Source organism: Leptodactylus fuscus, chromosome 1 (genome assembly GCF_031893055.1).
Source record: "Leptodactylus fuscus isolate aLepFus1 chromosome 1, aLepFus1.hap2, whole genome shotgun sequence".
Classification (NCBI taxonomy): Eukaryota; Metazoa; Chordata; class Amphibia; order Anura; family Leptodactylidae; genus Leptodactylus; species Leptodactylus fuscus.
The window spans coordinates 82,338,496-82,356,413 of NC_134265.1; the positions used below are offsets into that span (position 1 = coordinate 82,338,496).

At 41.0% G+C, this 17,918-nt stretch overlaps 1 protein-coding gene across 1 annotated transcript in view; it reads left to right on the forward strand.

The window, feature by feature from the left end:
* GRAMD2B (GRAM domain containing 2B) overlaps positions 1 to 17,918 on the forward strand; it is a 106,772-nt gene that overhangs the window by 78,408 nt on the left and 10,446 nt on the right. The window contains exons 2-3 of the mRNA XM_075272453.1: positions 15,697 to 15,813; positions 17,608 to 17,692. Of these exons, the coding sequence (XP_075128554.1) occupies positions 15,697 to 15,813; positions 17,608 to 17,692 (202 nt within the window). The remainder of the gene's footprint in view (positions 1 to 15,696; positions 15,814 to 17,607; positions 17,693 to 17,918) is intronic.

Here is a 17,918-nt window from a genome sequence, read left to right on the forward strand (position 1 = left end):
GGGCTGGTTCTTACACCTTTTGTGTTTGGTCTGCTGATTCACCTTTTTAATGGTCTGTAATACTGTAACAGAGTAATAAGATGTAATGTTATAATAAAGCGCCTGCACTGCCTGTTGTGTAACTGTTATTAACATGGTATGTACTGTACAATTGAGTCATAAGTACATTTACCTGCATTACAAGCACAACCTGGTTTGTAACCATGTACTAGAACGAAATGGTAGCACATGCTGGTTGGATAACACAAGTTATACTGTAATGTGGTAGGAATTATATGGCGTGTGCTGTGGTGGTCTATTAGAAGCAGGCTGGATGGTGATTGAAGTCATGCCACCCCTCATGACTACTTGTGACTATATATGAGATAATGAAGGAAGTTCTTTGTAACATCTAACTTGCTTAAGTTTCAGAATTTTATTGTTTTGTTTTGCAAATATTTCAGTCTAGAGCAAAGGCAAAAAATCTTAGAGTGGACCGCTCCAAACTTGTCAACCCCCAATCTTTTATATTTTAACAAATGACACAGTTTTATATTGTGAAACCTTTCCACTGAATAGGATTCCATTCTAAGAAACCAACAACATAAATGTTTACTACAGATACATGATAAAGGCACAGTGCTATGTTTCTTTAATATAGAACAGTTCCTCTATACTCCATGGAAGGAATTCACTAACCTATTTACACCAGTTTTGTGGTACAGAAAAGTCTTATTTTGGCACAATCCACAATTCTGCAAAAATATGTGAGACTATGCTGGGCTTATCAGGAGTTGTCTTCTCTCCTGCTGCCAGCGTTACATCATGTACGGCAGAAATTGGTGTAAATTATGGCACATAGCAGGCATAAAATTGCTTGCTTGCTTGAGGGGCCACACGGTGGCTTAGTGGTTAGCACTGCAGTCTTGCAGCGCTGGAGTCCTGGTGTTCAAATCCCGCCAAGGGCAAAAAAAAAAAAACCATCTGCAAGGAGTTTGTATGTTCTCCCCGTGTTTGCATGGATTTCCATCCCATCTTCCAAAAAAAAAAAGACATACTGATAGGGAAAAATGTACATTGTGAGCTCTATGTGGGGCTCACAATCTACATTTAAAAAAAAAATAAATAAATAAATTTGCTTGCTTGCACACGGACAACCAAAACATCGGATTTATTAAGAGACATTTACCTCTTAATCTAGCACGCTGGAGTAAAATGTGTCAAATTAAGGCTGGTTTGTGAATACATAGTCTCTGTAAACTTCTCCCTATGATTGTTAAATTATTTCTTAAAAAAAGCTTTGCATGTATGAACCTATATGTGCATTGCCTAAAATGGTACGTTGTTGTCTAAAGCTGACCATACACATCAGCTTTCAGACTGCTGGTCTGAACTGTCTGTTCTTGGCTGGTCATACATAAACCTTAAAAAGTCCGTCCTGTACAGCCAACCATCAACTAAAACTGGTCACAAACAAAATCTGTTGTTGGATGATTTTTTTTTTTTATTTTGTACTCTAATCCATTGTGTGCAAACTAGACTGATAAACCAGTGGTTTATTTTTGCGCTGTGGCCATGTGTTTGTACTACCAACAAACACCCATAAAGTGTCTTGTCACTTCCAGCAATTCATTAGCATTAAGATTTTAATCTGTTAATTTTCCGAGTGTCTGGGACAGTTGAATGTTCATAGTGTTGTGTGTGTGTGTTTGTATGGCCAACTGTTCCAAGCAATCGCTTGTTTCCTAAGGGCTGGTTCATATCTGCGTTTGGTATTCCGTCCGGGGGATTCTGCATGGGGACCCCCTGAACAGACTACCGAACGCATTTGCAAGCGGTGTGCAGTGAAAATACACGGACGTCATAAATTTATAATGGGGTCTGTGTGCTTGCCACGTGCTGCCCGCACGAATCATGCGGACAGGAAATTAGATTAACTACTTTCCTGTCCGCATGTTCTGTGCGGAGATCTGGCGGCAAGCTCATGGACCCCATTATAGTCTATGGGATCCGTGTGCTTTCACTGCACAGCGCCTGCAATTGCGTTTGGTATTCCGTTAAGGAGAAGGGGAGGTCCCCATGCGGACTCCACCAGACAGAATACAAACACCTTGTATAGAACCAACCTTAACTTTCAAGTGTAAGAGCTTATGCAGGAGGATATACAACTACTCATAGCCTGTGTGGCTGCATAGTATCCCATCACAGCTTATAGGGAATCATATTGCAACTATGAGCATACAGGCCATAATTACATTCACTTGTAATATTTCACATTTGATTAGCTCTTTGCAGTAATTTTAGCCACCTCGTGCAGTTATATTGAATAGGTTTTTTTAGAAAGTGTTCACACAGCTAGAAGCTCTTTCAAAGGTCTGTAAAATCATGTGCAGTCTATAAAAGTAGTGGCTTTTGGCCATTGATATGTTGAAGCTGGTAGTTGTGCAGTTATTGGGCTTGCATTTGTCTGTACTACTTCACCGTAGTAAATGCTGTTGATGTGCTCATATTAGTTTTGTGAGCCAGTATTCCCATAGAAAGTAAGCAAACATTAAACATTTGTGGCCAAATTGGAAATGCCAGTTTTTTTCTCATAATGCCCTAATATTTATTCCATATTTTCACACAAACAATTCCATCACTCCAGTAGCAAAAGCCCCCCACTGTATTCCACTTGATTTGCAGATAGGAAGCTGCATGTGACCTGCCATTTGCTGGATGCTTAATATAACTATCTGCATCTGTGAACGTATCGCTGTCTGTGAACTGTAGGTCTGCGACCACTTCCATAGTCAGAGGTGTAGCTGTATGCTAAGGGCGCGTTCACACAGAGGAAAATGGTGAGGAATTTGGTGTGGAATTTTCCACGTGGAAAAAAAAAAAGCCTCCCATTGATTTCAATGGGTTCTGCTAGCTTTTTTTTTTTTTTTTTTTCACTAATTACAGCAGGCGCCTCAGGTTCCAGACCAAAAGCTGGGTAGCCGCCATTGAAAGCCGGTGCACTGCCTTGCGACTCGGCCTGAAGAATGAGCACTTCTTCCGGAAGAAACGGCTCCCGGAAAAAAAACTCCTAAGTAGCTCCTATTGATTTCAATTTTTTTTATACTGATGAACTGTCAACAGGATAGGACCTCAGTATGTCATCTGTGCGGGTTCTTGGTGGTGAACCCTGACAAATCGGCTGTTACAGCAGCCTCATGTAATGGGAGCTGACATCCGCTGTAATGGCACAGGAGCTGAGCAAATAAAACAACCTGTAAACACACAACTAGGTCTCAGCTATTATTGTGTAGTCCTGAGTCAGTTTTCCCCTGTCACCTTTTGAACAATTTGAGCATGGAAATGAAGATTACCTCATTCTAGCCGAAGGTTAGCAAAAGAGTTGACCACCTTGTTTACATGAAGCAAGATTAATTTTTCATGGAGAGTAGAAAAAAAATAAAGTTAATGTTCTGCTGTCTCCTAGCCTTCTAGATATTTAAAGATGGACAAACCTCTCAAGATTCAAGGTTTGAGACCAAGATTTGTTTTGAGTCGAACAAGGTTAACTTGGCTTAAAACATAAGCTCAGCGGTCTGGTGTAAATTACTGGTGTGAGTGAGGCTAAGGGCCCACATGGGGCCCTGGAGCAAGAAAGTGCTTGCACTTTGCAAAAAAAAAAGGGCCCGTGCAAACAAAAAACTCAACACGTTTTTTACTCGTGTAAAAAATTTCATTGACGTCAATGGGAGTGTATTATGCTAAAATGCACTTGCGTTAACTCCGTGTGCACGGGCCCAAAGTTCATAAAGGTTTCCTCGGCAGAATTTCTGCTTTAAGTCTATGTATAGGGAAACCACCGGCGTTTCTGTAGAAATAATTGACATGTTGCAACTTCCAAAACCGCAGCGATTTTGGAAATCGCCGTGTGTTTGCAGCATGTATTTTCCTGAAAAGTGGGGATGGGATTCACTTGATCTTCGCTAGCTGATATGAGCCACAGTGTGACATAAGTTTGTCAAGTTCAGGTGTATTTTTGGCCAATTTCTAGGCATGAACACCTTAATAAATGTGAACCATATATGTATAAGGCTGCAAGGGACCTGTGTGTCTATGGAAAAATGGATTATTCGCAGTGGCTACAAACTCCGAGTTTAACCATACACTGTGCCGACACTCATTTTAATGCATTCTAACATTTTAGTACTCCAAAAATTACCCTTTTGTATTTTTATTTTTATTTTTTTATTTTTTTTTTTGGGGGGGGGGGGGAGGCGCTTACTTATGTTTTTTGGTTGCATGTGGCCGTTATACCGGAAAAAGATGCTGTATCTTCAGCACATATGTGAACATAGCCTGACCTGTTAGTGCTATAGGCTTGTTGTTTAGGAGATAAATTTGTGGCTGCATCCTAGTTGAAAAGTGATGAGAGAAAAATAAAAAAAATAAAAAAATAAAAAAAAATCCAAAATTGATCCCTTTTATGGAAGTAGATGTTAAATCAAATTTTTTTTTTTTTTTTTTGGAGAAGCCAAGTATGGATTAATTATGGATTAACTTAAGCAAAGTTAGATTATTGCTAATAAAAGGGGTTAATTGTCCTTTTGTCTGTACTATGTTAGTCTCACTCTAGCGTTTGGGTTCATTTGGGGACCTGAATGACAGAGATCCTCTACGCTTAAAAGCTGGTTATCATTTACAATGGCACGCGCCAGGGCTGTCCTCTTTCCCCATTGTTATACGCTTTAGTCATGGAGCATCTTCTGGTGGCTATCAGGAACAATCCTGATATTAAGGGCCTGCAAACCCGGGCTCTGCACCTGAAGGTTTCCGCATTCGCGGACGACGTTCTCCTCTTTGTTACTCAGCCTCTTACCTCGCTCCCCTCGTTACTTCGGGAAATAGGTACCTATAGTTTTTATAGCAACTACAAGCTCAACCTGTCCAAAAGCACTGCGCTTGATGTTTCCCTTCCAGCATCGGTCCTTGGTTCCCTGCGTTCCTCTTTTCCATTCTCCTGGTCTCGGGGCTCCATCAAATACCTTGGAGTGCACCTCCCCTCCAACTTGGCTGATATTTATTTGCTAAACTTCGTACCGATTTTGCGCACCCTCCGCGCTGACCTGGAGCGCTGGGATACTAAGGGCCTCTCGTGGCTGGGACGCATCAACCTGTTGAAAATGAACGCCCTCCCCCGACTACTATATTTGTTTCAAACGATTCCCTGCCTTCTTCCCTCGCGTTTTTTCTCTGCTCTGGGACGGGCTTTCAATATGTTTATTTGGGGTTCAAAGCCGCCACGCATCGCTCAGGCGACATTGTCTCGATCGAAACGGTGTGGAGATCTGGCGGTCCCGGACTGTGCGAAATATTATCTGGTGGCGGTCGCGACGCGTATCCTAGACTGGCATCATGTCTCCTGCTCTAAACTTTGAGTGGCTCTAGAGGGGTCCCTGAGCCCTCTCCCCCTGCCTGCCCTCCCTTGGTTGCACAAAAAGTTCTGGGCAGGCAATAGGGTCTATCCACTCCCTTTTGTGGCCCGCCAGACACTTGGAGCGTGCCGCACATACAGGGATATGCAGAAACTGTTTCGTAACGACGGACCCAATTACTTCAATATCAGGTAATCCTGAATTCCCTGCGGTGCTTGATTCCCCCTTCCTGGGTCACTCAAGGGGCGACCCAGTCCTTCGGTTCCAGCATGTCACCTCTCCCTCCTCACTTCTTCCCCATGTGGAATTGCTGGCCCGGTCTTCGCACCCCGACTCTGCGTCCTCGTCTTGGCACGTTTCCCAACTTTCTCACGTCTACTCCTCATTGAAGCGGTCTAATGATCTTCATAGACCTCTCCTTCCTCTTGAACGTCTCTGTCTGTCTCGGTCTCCTCCTGTCCACTCTGTCTCTCTCCTATATGAAGTGTTGCTAGATGATCCGGAGGCTCCTCTTCCGGCCTTTGTGGGGGGTTGGGAGAGGGAATTGGGGACCTCGTTCCCGCCAGGTGTGTGGTCATCGGCCTTCTCTGCATGTCATAAATTTTCGATATCCTGTAGAGCTCAGGAGACGAATTATAAAATCCTCTCCAGATGGTACAGGGTCCCTGTTCTCCTCCATGCCATTTATCCCTCCACGTCCACCAGGTGCTGGAGATGTTTGTCCGCCCAAGGCACGATGGCCCACATTTGGTGGGGATGCCCCCTCCTGCGCCCTTTCTGGACTGAGGTTAGGTTGTTCATCAGGTCACTGGGGTTGATATAGAGGATGACCCCGCTCCTTTGCTCCTCTCCTTGTTCACACGCAAATTCAGGAAACCCATCCATAGGCTGTTGGGGTTCATGTTGGTAGCCGCCAGGTCGGTTATCCCCAGACTCTGGAAGTCTCAGGCCCCTCCTACGCTTCCTTCCTGGCTGAAGGAATTTCTCCATATTCGTACCATGGAAAATCGGATGGCTCAGCTTCGCCCTGAAGAGGGTCATCATGGTCAGACCTGGCAGCTCTGGGATTTTTTCTATTATTCCGCCAACTTCCGATCCCTCTTTCCCTCTGTTCCCTTGTGAGAATGCTGTCTGTTTTTGTCTTTGTGTCTTGTGCTCCCTTCTCTTTGTACTTACTGATACTGTTGTTTGATATTTGCTGGTTATATACTCCTGTATATTTTTACTCTGCAGCGTCAGAGTCTCTGTTTGACTCCCCTTGTCCCTCCCCCCCTCGCCCTGCTCCCTCCCTGCTGACTTGGACTGCTGGTCACGGACTCCCCCCCCCCCCCTTCCCCTCCCCCTCCCTCCTTTTTCCCCTCTCCCCCCTTGTGTTGTTTATAAAATTTTTGGAAAATCTTCAATAAACTTTAATGATAAAAAAAAAAAAAAAAAAAAAAGCTGGTTATGCGTGGGCACTTGTGGGCCACAGAAAATATAATGGACTTGGTGGATTTTTCTCTCTGCTGGTTTTAGGCAGAATTTGCGGAGACTCCAACACTGATGTGAACCTAGCCTTACAGCTTGAGTCGGGGTCACACAGCACAGATATCTTCCCTTGTTCTATTATTTCTATCACTAATCTGCCTGTAATTGATTAAATCTGACTAAACTGTTATAATTCACCTACACCTAAGATTTTCTAACTGTATTGAAAGCTTTGTAGCGCTCGGTGCTCTTTATCATGCAGTGATGAATTACACCTCAGGGCTCGTTCACATCTGCGTTCATCTGTCCTTATTGCAGGTTTCCGTTTCCTGCATAAAACAGATGCAGGAGACTGAAGTCTGCAGGAGTCTTTCTTACCCATTCATTTGAATGGGTGAGAAAGCTGTCCGGCCGTGAGCGGCAGTGAGCGTTTTGCGCTCTCCGCCGCGAAACCGGGTTTTATAATCCGGACACAGAGTCGGACATGCAGTACTGTGTCCGGATTAAAAAATCCGGTTTCGCGGCGGAGAGCCTAAAACGCTCACCGCCGCTCATGGCCGGACCCGGTCTATGGTTTCCGTCTTCTGCCATGCAGAAGACGGAAACCATAGAACGGAGACATGAACGCAGGTGTGAACCTAGCGTCACCCCTACTTCCGCCATCACTGAATTGCCTCGTGTTCAGCCCACATAACCTCATATACTGTATGTGACATCAGCACTGTAAGGTGTCCACTTACTACTGCCTGTTGGCTGAAAGGCTGTCAGGTGGTGCTAGAATGTCAGTGACCCCTCTTTTCTGTATTTTCGCTGTCCAATACGTGTGACGGTGGCCATTTTAGCTTCTCCGACACGAATCGACATTTATTCAGTTTAGTTAAAAATCAAACAATTTAGAATAACTGAGTCGAGCCCTGTTCTTGACTAATTAGTTTGCCAATCTCTATCGGTAATACTTTATTGAAATAAATGATGCAAATGAAAATGTATTTAATTTTTTTTTTTTTTATGTAGATTGTGAGCCCCACATAGAGCACACAATGTACATTTTTCCCTATCAGCATGTCTTTTTTGGAATATGGGATGGAAATCCATGCAAACACGGGGAGAACATACAAACTCCTTGCAGGTGGTTTTATGCCCTTGGCGGGATTTGAACACCAGGACTCTAGCACTGCAGCCTTGCAGCGCTGACCACTGAGCCACCGTGTGGCCCCTTAATGTATTTAATTTCTGTCACTACTTGTATATAAGAGCCTAAAACCATATATAACCATTCACTTGTATGAAAAAAAAAGCTAGACTTTAAATTGCCATTTTGATTTTCATGACTTCATTTTTTTATGTTTTTTAATGTAGATACATATTAAATTAGAGTATGTGTACATATGTGGCACATGTTTGGTTATTACAAGGAACATACTTGTAGGGTTAGTCATAGTACAGTCTACACAAGACGTCTTAGTGAGTTGGCATTGTACCGCCTCATGACAACGATGCACTTGATCTCAGAATAGCCTATTGACTTAATTCCTCTCAGCATCCATTTTCCGCAGTAGTTTTGTAAAAACGCAAACTATGGGCTATCAATAACCTTTTCGTGGAAAGCCCCTTTAATGTAAAATTGAAATCGGTGTACACTACTCATTTGCTTGTCTGTAGGACGTAACTAACTGCAAGGAAAAAACACTTATATACAACATGTTAAAAATGAATTTTTTAAAAAGCTATTAGATGCTTTTATTGGCCTTAAAAAAATAAGTCACCCAGTTAAGAATGTGAGATTGCTGCAAGCCTTAGCATACAGATATGTAATTACTACAGGTAAGGTCTGATGAGACACTAGAACTTGCCACAAGAGGGCGTAAGTGTGTTCCCCAGATGTCCTATGCAAAGCATCTGAAGCTACTTGTAATGTCTTGGTAGAAGATTGTTGGCATACCTCTATAATACATATAGACATTATACCGAGTTGAAAGGGGGTGCATCATTAGACTGAGAAAAACGGGTTGTTAGTTTCAACAAATTGCCTGCTATCTAGGCCTTTCTGACGTAGCTGTGAGGAGGTATGGGAAGTAGTGGTATACATGAGCTCACACTCACATGGCAAACACCTTGTAATGATACGAGGCACACTTACAGCTCACCAGTATGTGCAGGACCTCCTAAGGCCACAAAGCTTCCAAATGACATTTTCAGTAGTTCTGTGGTTATCTAAGTTTAGGTCCGTAGCGCTGGTGGAGAACCACGTATTGTTGCCAAAATACAAAGTCAGAAGCTTGTTCTTGTTGATCTTCCTTTACTCATAGCCTATCATGTACTGGTGAAGACAGATCTCCCTGAAATACCCGCCAGCATCACTTCCAATGAAAGGAGACTGCCCCAAAATGTGATAAATATGCATGCACTATAGTTTAGCCCACATTTACTATCATTCATGTGGCTAAAAATATACCTCAAAATCTTGTATTGTATGTGCACAATGGAGCAGGTTATCTCCTAGCCCTGGATCTTCACTTTCTAAGACCGTGGGCAGAGCATGCAGGAATCTAGGTGGGTAGCGTTATGCCTCAGACCGCCAGATATACTATAATCCATGGCAGAAAACTTGTGTGAGTTGTTTGGGTTTTTTGGGGGTTTTTTTTAAATTTATTTCGCACAGAAAAAAAGAGTCCAATTCGTCTCTGGTTCAGATTGAGATCGGGCACATCTGATATCCCATCATCCCACCAGAATTAAGAACCTAGAATCTCTTAATTCTAGTGTGTCTTGCACCTGTGGGCGAATGGATCAAGACTAAGGCTCCGCATTACAGAAACGCAGCATTTTTTTGTTGCAGATTTTGCTATGTTTTCCTTGGGCCAGGCATAAGGAATGGGAAATATAAAGGAAGATCTCAGATGCAACAAAATCTGCAATAAAAAAAAAAAAAAAGCCCCGTTTTTGTAACATGGGGCCTTAGCCTAGGACTGACAAAGGAAACTTCAGTCTTAATAATTTCCCCCTATGTGCGAATCTATGTGGAACGCCCTTGATGTCCAGGCACAATATGCAAAGCAGAGGTGTGATATTCTCAACACCGTCAGGTGCCATTTCAAGATGACTTGTGATCTATTCCTTGTTATAAAATCTGTATAGAAGTAGTCACACGTTACAGTGAGCACCTGACTCTACACAGTAATGGCTATAATGTCAGGGGGTAGGTAGTCACGGGTTAGTTGCCTTTCATCGCCTCTTGAATGGAGGTAAAGATTACCTCATTGCAACCTCACGCCAGCGTACACCAATGATCTTCTTGTGTGTATGGGCAGACGGTTATAAACCAGTGACTTCTTTTGTACATGGGAAGCCAAGCTATTTTCCCCTCCTTGTTAGTTAATGTTTCATAAAATTTTATGCACTTCATATTGTAAAATCTTAATGTTTATGGGTAATGCTTGATGAAACCTTTCAGTGTTTCTCGGCTGCTTTCAAAAGGGAATAGCTCGTATGATGGTAAAGATTTTGTACCACATATTTCTCAGAACACAAAAACCTGATTTAATCCCTGAACAAATAAAAAGGTAAAGTCGAAAATTCTAAGTCCATATTAAGGCCAGGCATGCGGGGCGGTTTTCTGTTTTAGAAAAAAATCTAGATTTTAATTCTAGCTGTTTCCAGTCCAACAGAATGTCAGACTGTAGTTTATATAAACGCTTTAATTTAATGTGTGTGTATATATCTAGGACATGTTTGGTTATTACTTGGAACATGCCTGTAGGATTAGTCATAGGAGATTTCTACACAATGCATTTTACTGAATGGGAATCTTATAATTTACTCGACATCTTGTTCTTAAAATAGTCAACAGCTACAAACCCATAGAAGTTGACAGGTCTTCCATCCCACCGTAACATATTGTTTCTTTTTTATTTTGTAGTTTTGCTCAGTGTCTTAAGGACACTTGGGGACAATTTTGCATTTGTGTGGCACCTGTTTTCAAGGATCTCTCAGATCCATGAAAATGGGCAAAACTAATGTTCTATCTTTATGACGATCCGTTGGGCCAGCAAAAAATCAGTAATGTGACTAGCTCCATTGAAATGAATTTATTTTTAATTATTGACATTAACATTGTTGATCTGAATATTTATTTATTTATTTATTTGTTATTAATTGTTCAATACAAATAAGGTTCTAACCAGATGAACGATGTTAATGGCCATACAATGACATATCCCAGTGATACACTGTTGGGGGCTGTAAAGAAACCACCTTTCTAGGGCTGCTTCATATATTCTATTTTGTGAGTATTTTAAGTAGTGGGATTTTTGTGATGGCTTTTAAAAGACTTTTTAAATTTCTGTAGTGAAGCCTATGGCCTGCAGGGAAAAAAAAAAAAAAAAAAAACGCCTAAAGTATGCTGCATTTTGTTACGTGTCAATAAATCTAAACTTGCCACAAACAAATGCAAAAAATGTTGATATTTCACTATAGACTTTTAATATTGGCTGCACCCCTTTAGGGTGGGGGCTCCTCAAAGTCACCATCCAGAGCTTGTCTTATTGATGTATTGCAGCTCTGTTCACATTCCATGTTGTCATGGGCAGTAATACTCTGGTCTGTGGAGTCCTACTAACTTACTGTCTTACTGTACCTGTCTGTCTCTGATTTAAACATAATCCTCTGCCTTAAATCAAACTCATCCATCCATGTGATACAATACAAATGCCATGGCCGTGACGTAACACAGGCTAGGCTGACTATTTACAGGTATGCCGTTATTTGCAACTATAACTATGGTGATGTATGTTTAGAAGAACAGTCTCCATTCTATCCCTATTGCATTTTCATCCTCACAACAGACCACGTTACAGGATTTGGCAACAGAGTTATACTGTTATTTTATGCCATATTCCTATATGATGCAATTGTGTCCTCCCTTACTTGTTCTCTTGGTTGCTTCTGTCCAGGTACGTGTATGATGTGTTAAGAACCTTTAAGCTGGGCACATGCTAACCCCCTAGAGATCCCAATAACCACGCAAACCCTTTGCGTTTCTTTGTCAAAATGTTAGCGGCCTGCACCATCATTTTATTTAAACAACATTTGCGCATATAATATGAGAGCAGCCAACCAATCGTAGCACCGCACACTCTGAGCTATTGCTTGCTTGTTCATAGATAACCCCTATGTACCAGGACAGCCAAGCCCCCTGCCGCAGCTGCCACCCTTCCTCCCCAGGCAGCCGCTGGGCCGTCATCCTGGCTTTGTGACTACCCTAGCCTAAAATACCAAAATATCCAGGGGACCTACCCTGTGACGCTATCCTGATGAGGATCATGGTACGTTCACCATTGCCCAATACAGAACAGCGCTCACAATGGCATGCAGTGACAAAAATAAAACAAAAAGTAGATGCCATGTAATTTTCAACCAACCGGGTGGGTGGTTGTTCTTGTCTTTCAAAGCAAATCTACCCCTTCTTTTTTGTACTGTTCCTTTATAAAGCCTCAACTTCTCCCTTACTTATTGTGTCCGAATTATCTTGCCCCTTTATTTATTTATTTTTTTACACCCCACCTCTGTCTTGCTAGACGTTTTGAAACCAATAACCATGTGGTCCATGCCAACTTAAAGCCTCCAATTCTCCATCAACTTCACTAGCTACTTCTAATGCCCTTACTCCCTAACTCCATGCTAAGGATGCCCTGGCCTCCTTCAAGCCACTTCTGGTTTATTCCCCCCCTTGTCGCAACGTTATCTCCTGATAACTTAATACAATATGCATCTGTGTGGCCACTGTGGAACAGGGGTGAGGGGGACTGGCAGGTGTGACCTGCAGTTTCTAAAGGCTTTTGTTAGGATGTTGTGAGGTTTAATTGGTTTCTTGAAAATCCAGTTTAATTTATACAATTTCTCATAAAAGGCGTTGTCCAGGATTTAGGAGTTTATGGCCTATAGACTGCGGGGAAGCTTCTTTTGTTCTGTATAGTGGCTAGTTGCCAGTTCTGTAGCTCTGCTCCAATTCACATCAGGAGCTATTAGCGCCCCCCGGCTACTAGAAAGGCAATGGAGTGAGCTGCATCTGGCCCTGCACGGCTGTGTGATACAGGGTCTCCCCCACTCATTAGATATTTTTTAGTCAAAATCCTGGGAAAAAAACTAAATCTTGGACATGAATCAAAAAAGCCTCTATGTAAGAGCCAAGGATTTCAGCGTGATGAATTAAATGTGAAATTATGAGATGGTTTGGTACATGTTTTGTCTTGGGTTCCATGAGGAATCCCTCTGTTGCCTTCAAGGTAGCCACCGAAAACATGCAGTCATTCCCCATTAAGATGGGGATTTTAATACACCTCTTATACACGTAACAAGTTTTTGTGCATGGAAAAAAAGATCATTCTGTAGTTTTCAGGGTGGATCTCACCAATTCAGTGTATAGGGATGATTCCACAGCACAATCTGCGTCACAGATTTGGCGCGTTATCCACAATGGGAAAAGATTCTACAGTGTCTGTAATAGCCCTCAAGTCCATTATAGATACTCCAACTTGTAATACTGTATGTCTATATATGTGTATACAGTATAGTAGGTATACTGTAGGTTTGCATATGTGTACAATCCAAGTTTCCAGCAGTGTATTAAAAGTGAAATAAAAAAAATTTTGATCCAAGAAAATCTGATTTTAGTGATGCCAACATTTAATTTCATTTCATTTTGTATCATGGCTGCTATGGAGGGGGGATGTGTTACTTTGCACTTATGAAACAAAATCTGACAATTGTGCAGAGGTCACGAAAGAGGAGAGCTATGCTATGTTTGGGATTTTTTTAATTTCCTTTTAATTTACTCCCACACTTTATCCCTGGCTATTTTATGTGGAATAAAGGCTCTTTTATATGGATGGTGAGTGCCGCATTTTCATATAATTTTTGGATATTTCAGTCCATGTTCCCATGTTATTGGTCCATGTTATTGGTAATATTCTTAAAGATGAACTGCATAAAAAGGACAGTGCCAGCTGAGTTATTTCTTTCTTTCTTTCTTTCTTTCTTTTGTTTGTTTTTTCTTGTTGTGGTCAGTGGCAAGTGTAACATTCAGTGTTATTTCACAATATGTAATCATCCCATTTGTAGTTTCATCATCAGTCATGTCCTTTCACACTTTGCACAATAGTGTAGTATTACCTGGACTTGATTTTTTTTTTTTTTCTTCTACTGAGTTCTGTTCTAACATTTGCTCGGTCTGTCTGTTTGGTATTTATTCATTTGTCTTGAAGATATTACAAAGTATAAGGAAAAATAGTCTTGAAGATAGTAATTAGAATAAATGTTAACCGAAAAATCCTGTTTAATTCCTTCTCGCATCTCCAGTCGCACATAACAAATAGACTTGCGACAATACTACTATCATAATATATATTTTGTTACAAAGATAAATTTTGGTTCTGGATCATCCATTTAGAACAATTAGACATGGCTGTTCTTGGTGTCACAGGTAGGACACTACTAATAGCCATGCTTAGTGTAACTAAATCATCCATACCTGCCTGTCCTGGTTTTGTTGTAATTCTGTACTGGACATGCTCTTCTCTTGGAGCCTGTCTGCCTTGTCATAGGTTCGAGCTGTACAGAGAGATGACATGCTGCCTAGCATTATGTGCCAGATGCATTTTTGTCAGGTGATTGGTGAACACGTGAGCTTGTTAGAAAGATGGAAAAAAAAGTGAGTCTAGTGAGTCACGCTCTTTAGGAGAACTTCCTCTTATGTCATCGCTTGTGGATATAGCAGGCAGACTCCGCTTCGTAGGTAGATGCATTTCCAAGTGGACAGGTGTGTGAAAGGTAAGATCTGCTGCTCCGTCAAGTACTAGTTGTATAGGCTAGGATCTCCGTCTGCTACACACTTATCCTGGAGCTTTTTGTAAGGTGTCTCTGCAGTGGATATATATATATATTATCTGAGAACATGTAGTTTCTATCTTTTATCTACAGAATCTTTCTTATCTTTCTTATCTTCTATCTTCTATCTTCTATCTAAAGAGACAAGTTTAATTTGGCATGCAATGACTTTGTTTTCTGGGGGTTTTTTTTTTGGGGGGGGTTGTATTTTATTTTTTGTGCAGGTCATTCAAAACAATAATTTTATTTTATATTTATGAGGGGATTAGTTGTCTGTCTCTGTTTTGAAATATTTCCTTAAGTTGCTGAAGGAGTTTGTAATGAACAAATTGGTTGTCCATAGGTGAACCTCAGAAACGTGGTAGATTTGTTCAGTAGGTGTACAGCTTCTCTGTGGATCTTATCAGCCGCCAGTACTTAGAAGTACAGTTCTCCATGCTGCAAATGTGGCGCAGTCTTAATAGACTTCCACCAGCACCCGGTTGGTACTTCTTTTCCTCAATTTCATTTGTCATGTTTGATATTGCGATTAGGTTTTGTCAGCTTGGCGGATATTTTGTGAGTAAAGTATCGGTTGGCAAAATTTGGCTTGTGTATATTTTATTGTGCAATTAATTAGACATTAGTCGGATGAGTGGATTATTATTCTTGATATCCTGTCCGATCTTGCCCAGCTATTTTAGGTTATGTATAGCTTGTAAGCAGAGTGAAATAAATGTAGCATTCATTTTTCAGCCACTATTTTACGCCTGCCATACCCATTTAGTTTTTACTTCACGATTACCCTTCAAGGTGTTTATATTAGCTATGTACAGTTCCGTCTACATCTTGCATACTAGTTTTGATTTTTATTTTTTTATATTTTGTGCTACATGTGACTTGTCATGGACATTTATATTTGGTGTATTAATGGTGGTGGTGGTAGTAGTTATTCTATACTTCTTTCTTCTTACAGCTCTGATATTGAAAATGGGTCCGATGAAAATAAGGTTACTAAGCCATATCCTAGTCCTCAAGTCCTGATTAGTGATGCAGACGTGATAGAAACCCGGCAAAAAGTACCCCTATCAAGGTAAATAGCAGCTCTCTTCACTTCTCATAACTTTCTATCTGTATTATTTGAGATGCAAATAGTATGATGGACAAACTGTACGCAAGGAAAAAAATTTTGTCCCGAATGTATAGATAAAGTGCCACTTGGTTAGTGACTCTTACAGTTATTCTTAATAAATAATATATATATATATATATATATATATATATATATATATATATATATATATATATATTATTTTAACATTACTTGGATTTTTCTTTAAAAGTGTATTTTGGGTTGGTTCACCGCTGTGCCCGGTGTCCACCTGGGAATTCTGTTCCCCATTCTGCTTTAAAAATGTGGAGAGAAAAGTCTTGCAACCAGAGCATTCTCTCTGCATTTTCTGCCCTTTTCACATGGAAATCCACCATACCCCATTATAGTCTATGGCAGGGGTAGAGAACCTTGGCTCTCCAGCTGCTGTGAAACTACAACTCCCAACATGCTCCATTCACTTCCATGGGAGTTCCAAGAACAGCAGAGCAAGTATGCATGTTGGGAGTTGTAGTTTTGTAACAGCTGGAGAGCCATAGGTTGCCTACCTTTGGTCTGTGGGGTCCATGGGTTTACAAAGGTTTTTGTTTGGGGGGTCTCCATGCAGATCCTCCCTGAATAGAAACCCGAATGCAGGTGGTAACCTAGCGTAAGTCATTGCTAATAGTTGATCTGTTTAGTGGGTGTGCTCCCATGCTTTTCATATGGTCATAGTTGATCTCAATGTGTTTGTTTTTTATGTAACAATGACTTCTGTACACACTAAGCAAAAAAATGAGCCATATTCACCTCCCTTGCAGATCACAGCAGCATAGGTAGATGAACGTTTTGCCTTTTGGACATGCACAGCTGTCTTGTGAGCTTCCTTCTAAAGTAAGCATACTGTACCACAATGAAGGTCGTATAATCTTTGTACACAACATCCCCTTCCCCTGCAAAATATTGTTTGATTTGTGAAATGGAATGTGGCTATCAAAGATTGTTAGCCGTTCCCCTGCGATATTTAAGTTGGGGCCATTTTGGTTTTTTGCAATATGCACAGACCATATAGAACCTGAATTTTTTTTTCTCCATTTGTTTTCTGTTTAGAGCATAGTGTCCTGCTGTCCACAAGGCAAATATTATGTCAGAACAAGGAACGCCTGTCTTAGCAGCTTGTACACACTAGAGGAATTGGTACACTTACTTGAAAAGGTTTAATATAGGGTCAGTTTGCAAAATACTGCCTAGTTCAGGTCCTACTTCACCTCCTCCTTCCTTAAAGTGTCCCCTCCCTCTTCTAAACCTGAACTCAGAATGTATGTGGCACCTTTCTGCTCTGAGACAGATGAACTTGAAGAGCTTGTTCCACCCTGAAGCTACTGACCTCTTCTAGCCAGGATCGTACATCGAGTATGCTGTGTTGTTCCCCTGTTAAGATGAATGGTCCTAGAATGTTCTACAACATTGTGCATGTGTTTAGGAGAACTTCTCAATCAATTATTTAATGCTCGATGTTTGTGCAGATATGTCATGTAGGACTTATAGCAAAGTGCATGCATGTTCTTTTAATACAATGTGCTTACTTTTTACGCACTAGGACTTCCATAGATAGATAGATAGATAGATAGATAGATAGATATGTATGCAGCGTTCAAAAAAATTCTAAGGTTACAAACTTTGTTTGGGGATGTTTAGTTGTAATATGCAAACTATACTTTAAGACAACTGCCTGCTGCACATGTAGGAAAAAAATAAATAAATTGAGTCACTTAGACTTTTTGTTTTTTCTTAAAGGTCAAAGGCATACGATTCCTCCTTAACCCTCGAAGTAAAGAATGACATGATGAAGCTCGAAAGGAAAAAATCCACTTCCAGCCAGGTAAGAGAACTTCCCTATAGAGTTTGTCGATTGATAATCTGGGTAAAAATGTGTTTTTAAAGGCATTGATGCCACAAGAGTGTATGTTTCCCCTTTCATATAGCTGAAGATAATTGAGAATTGTTGACTGATGAGAGAGGGAAATTTTTCATGATTTTGATATGTACTTTGGAGGTGACAGAGCTGTGAGAATAGAATCTAACCTAAAATCTACCACTTTGAGGTT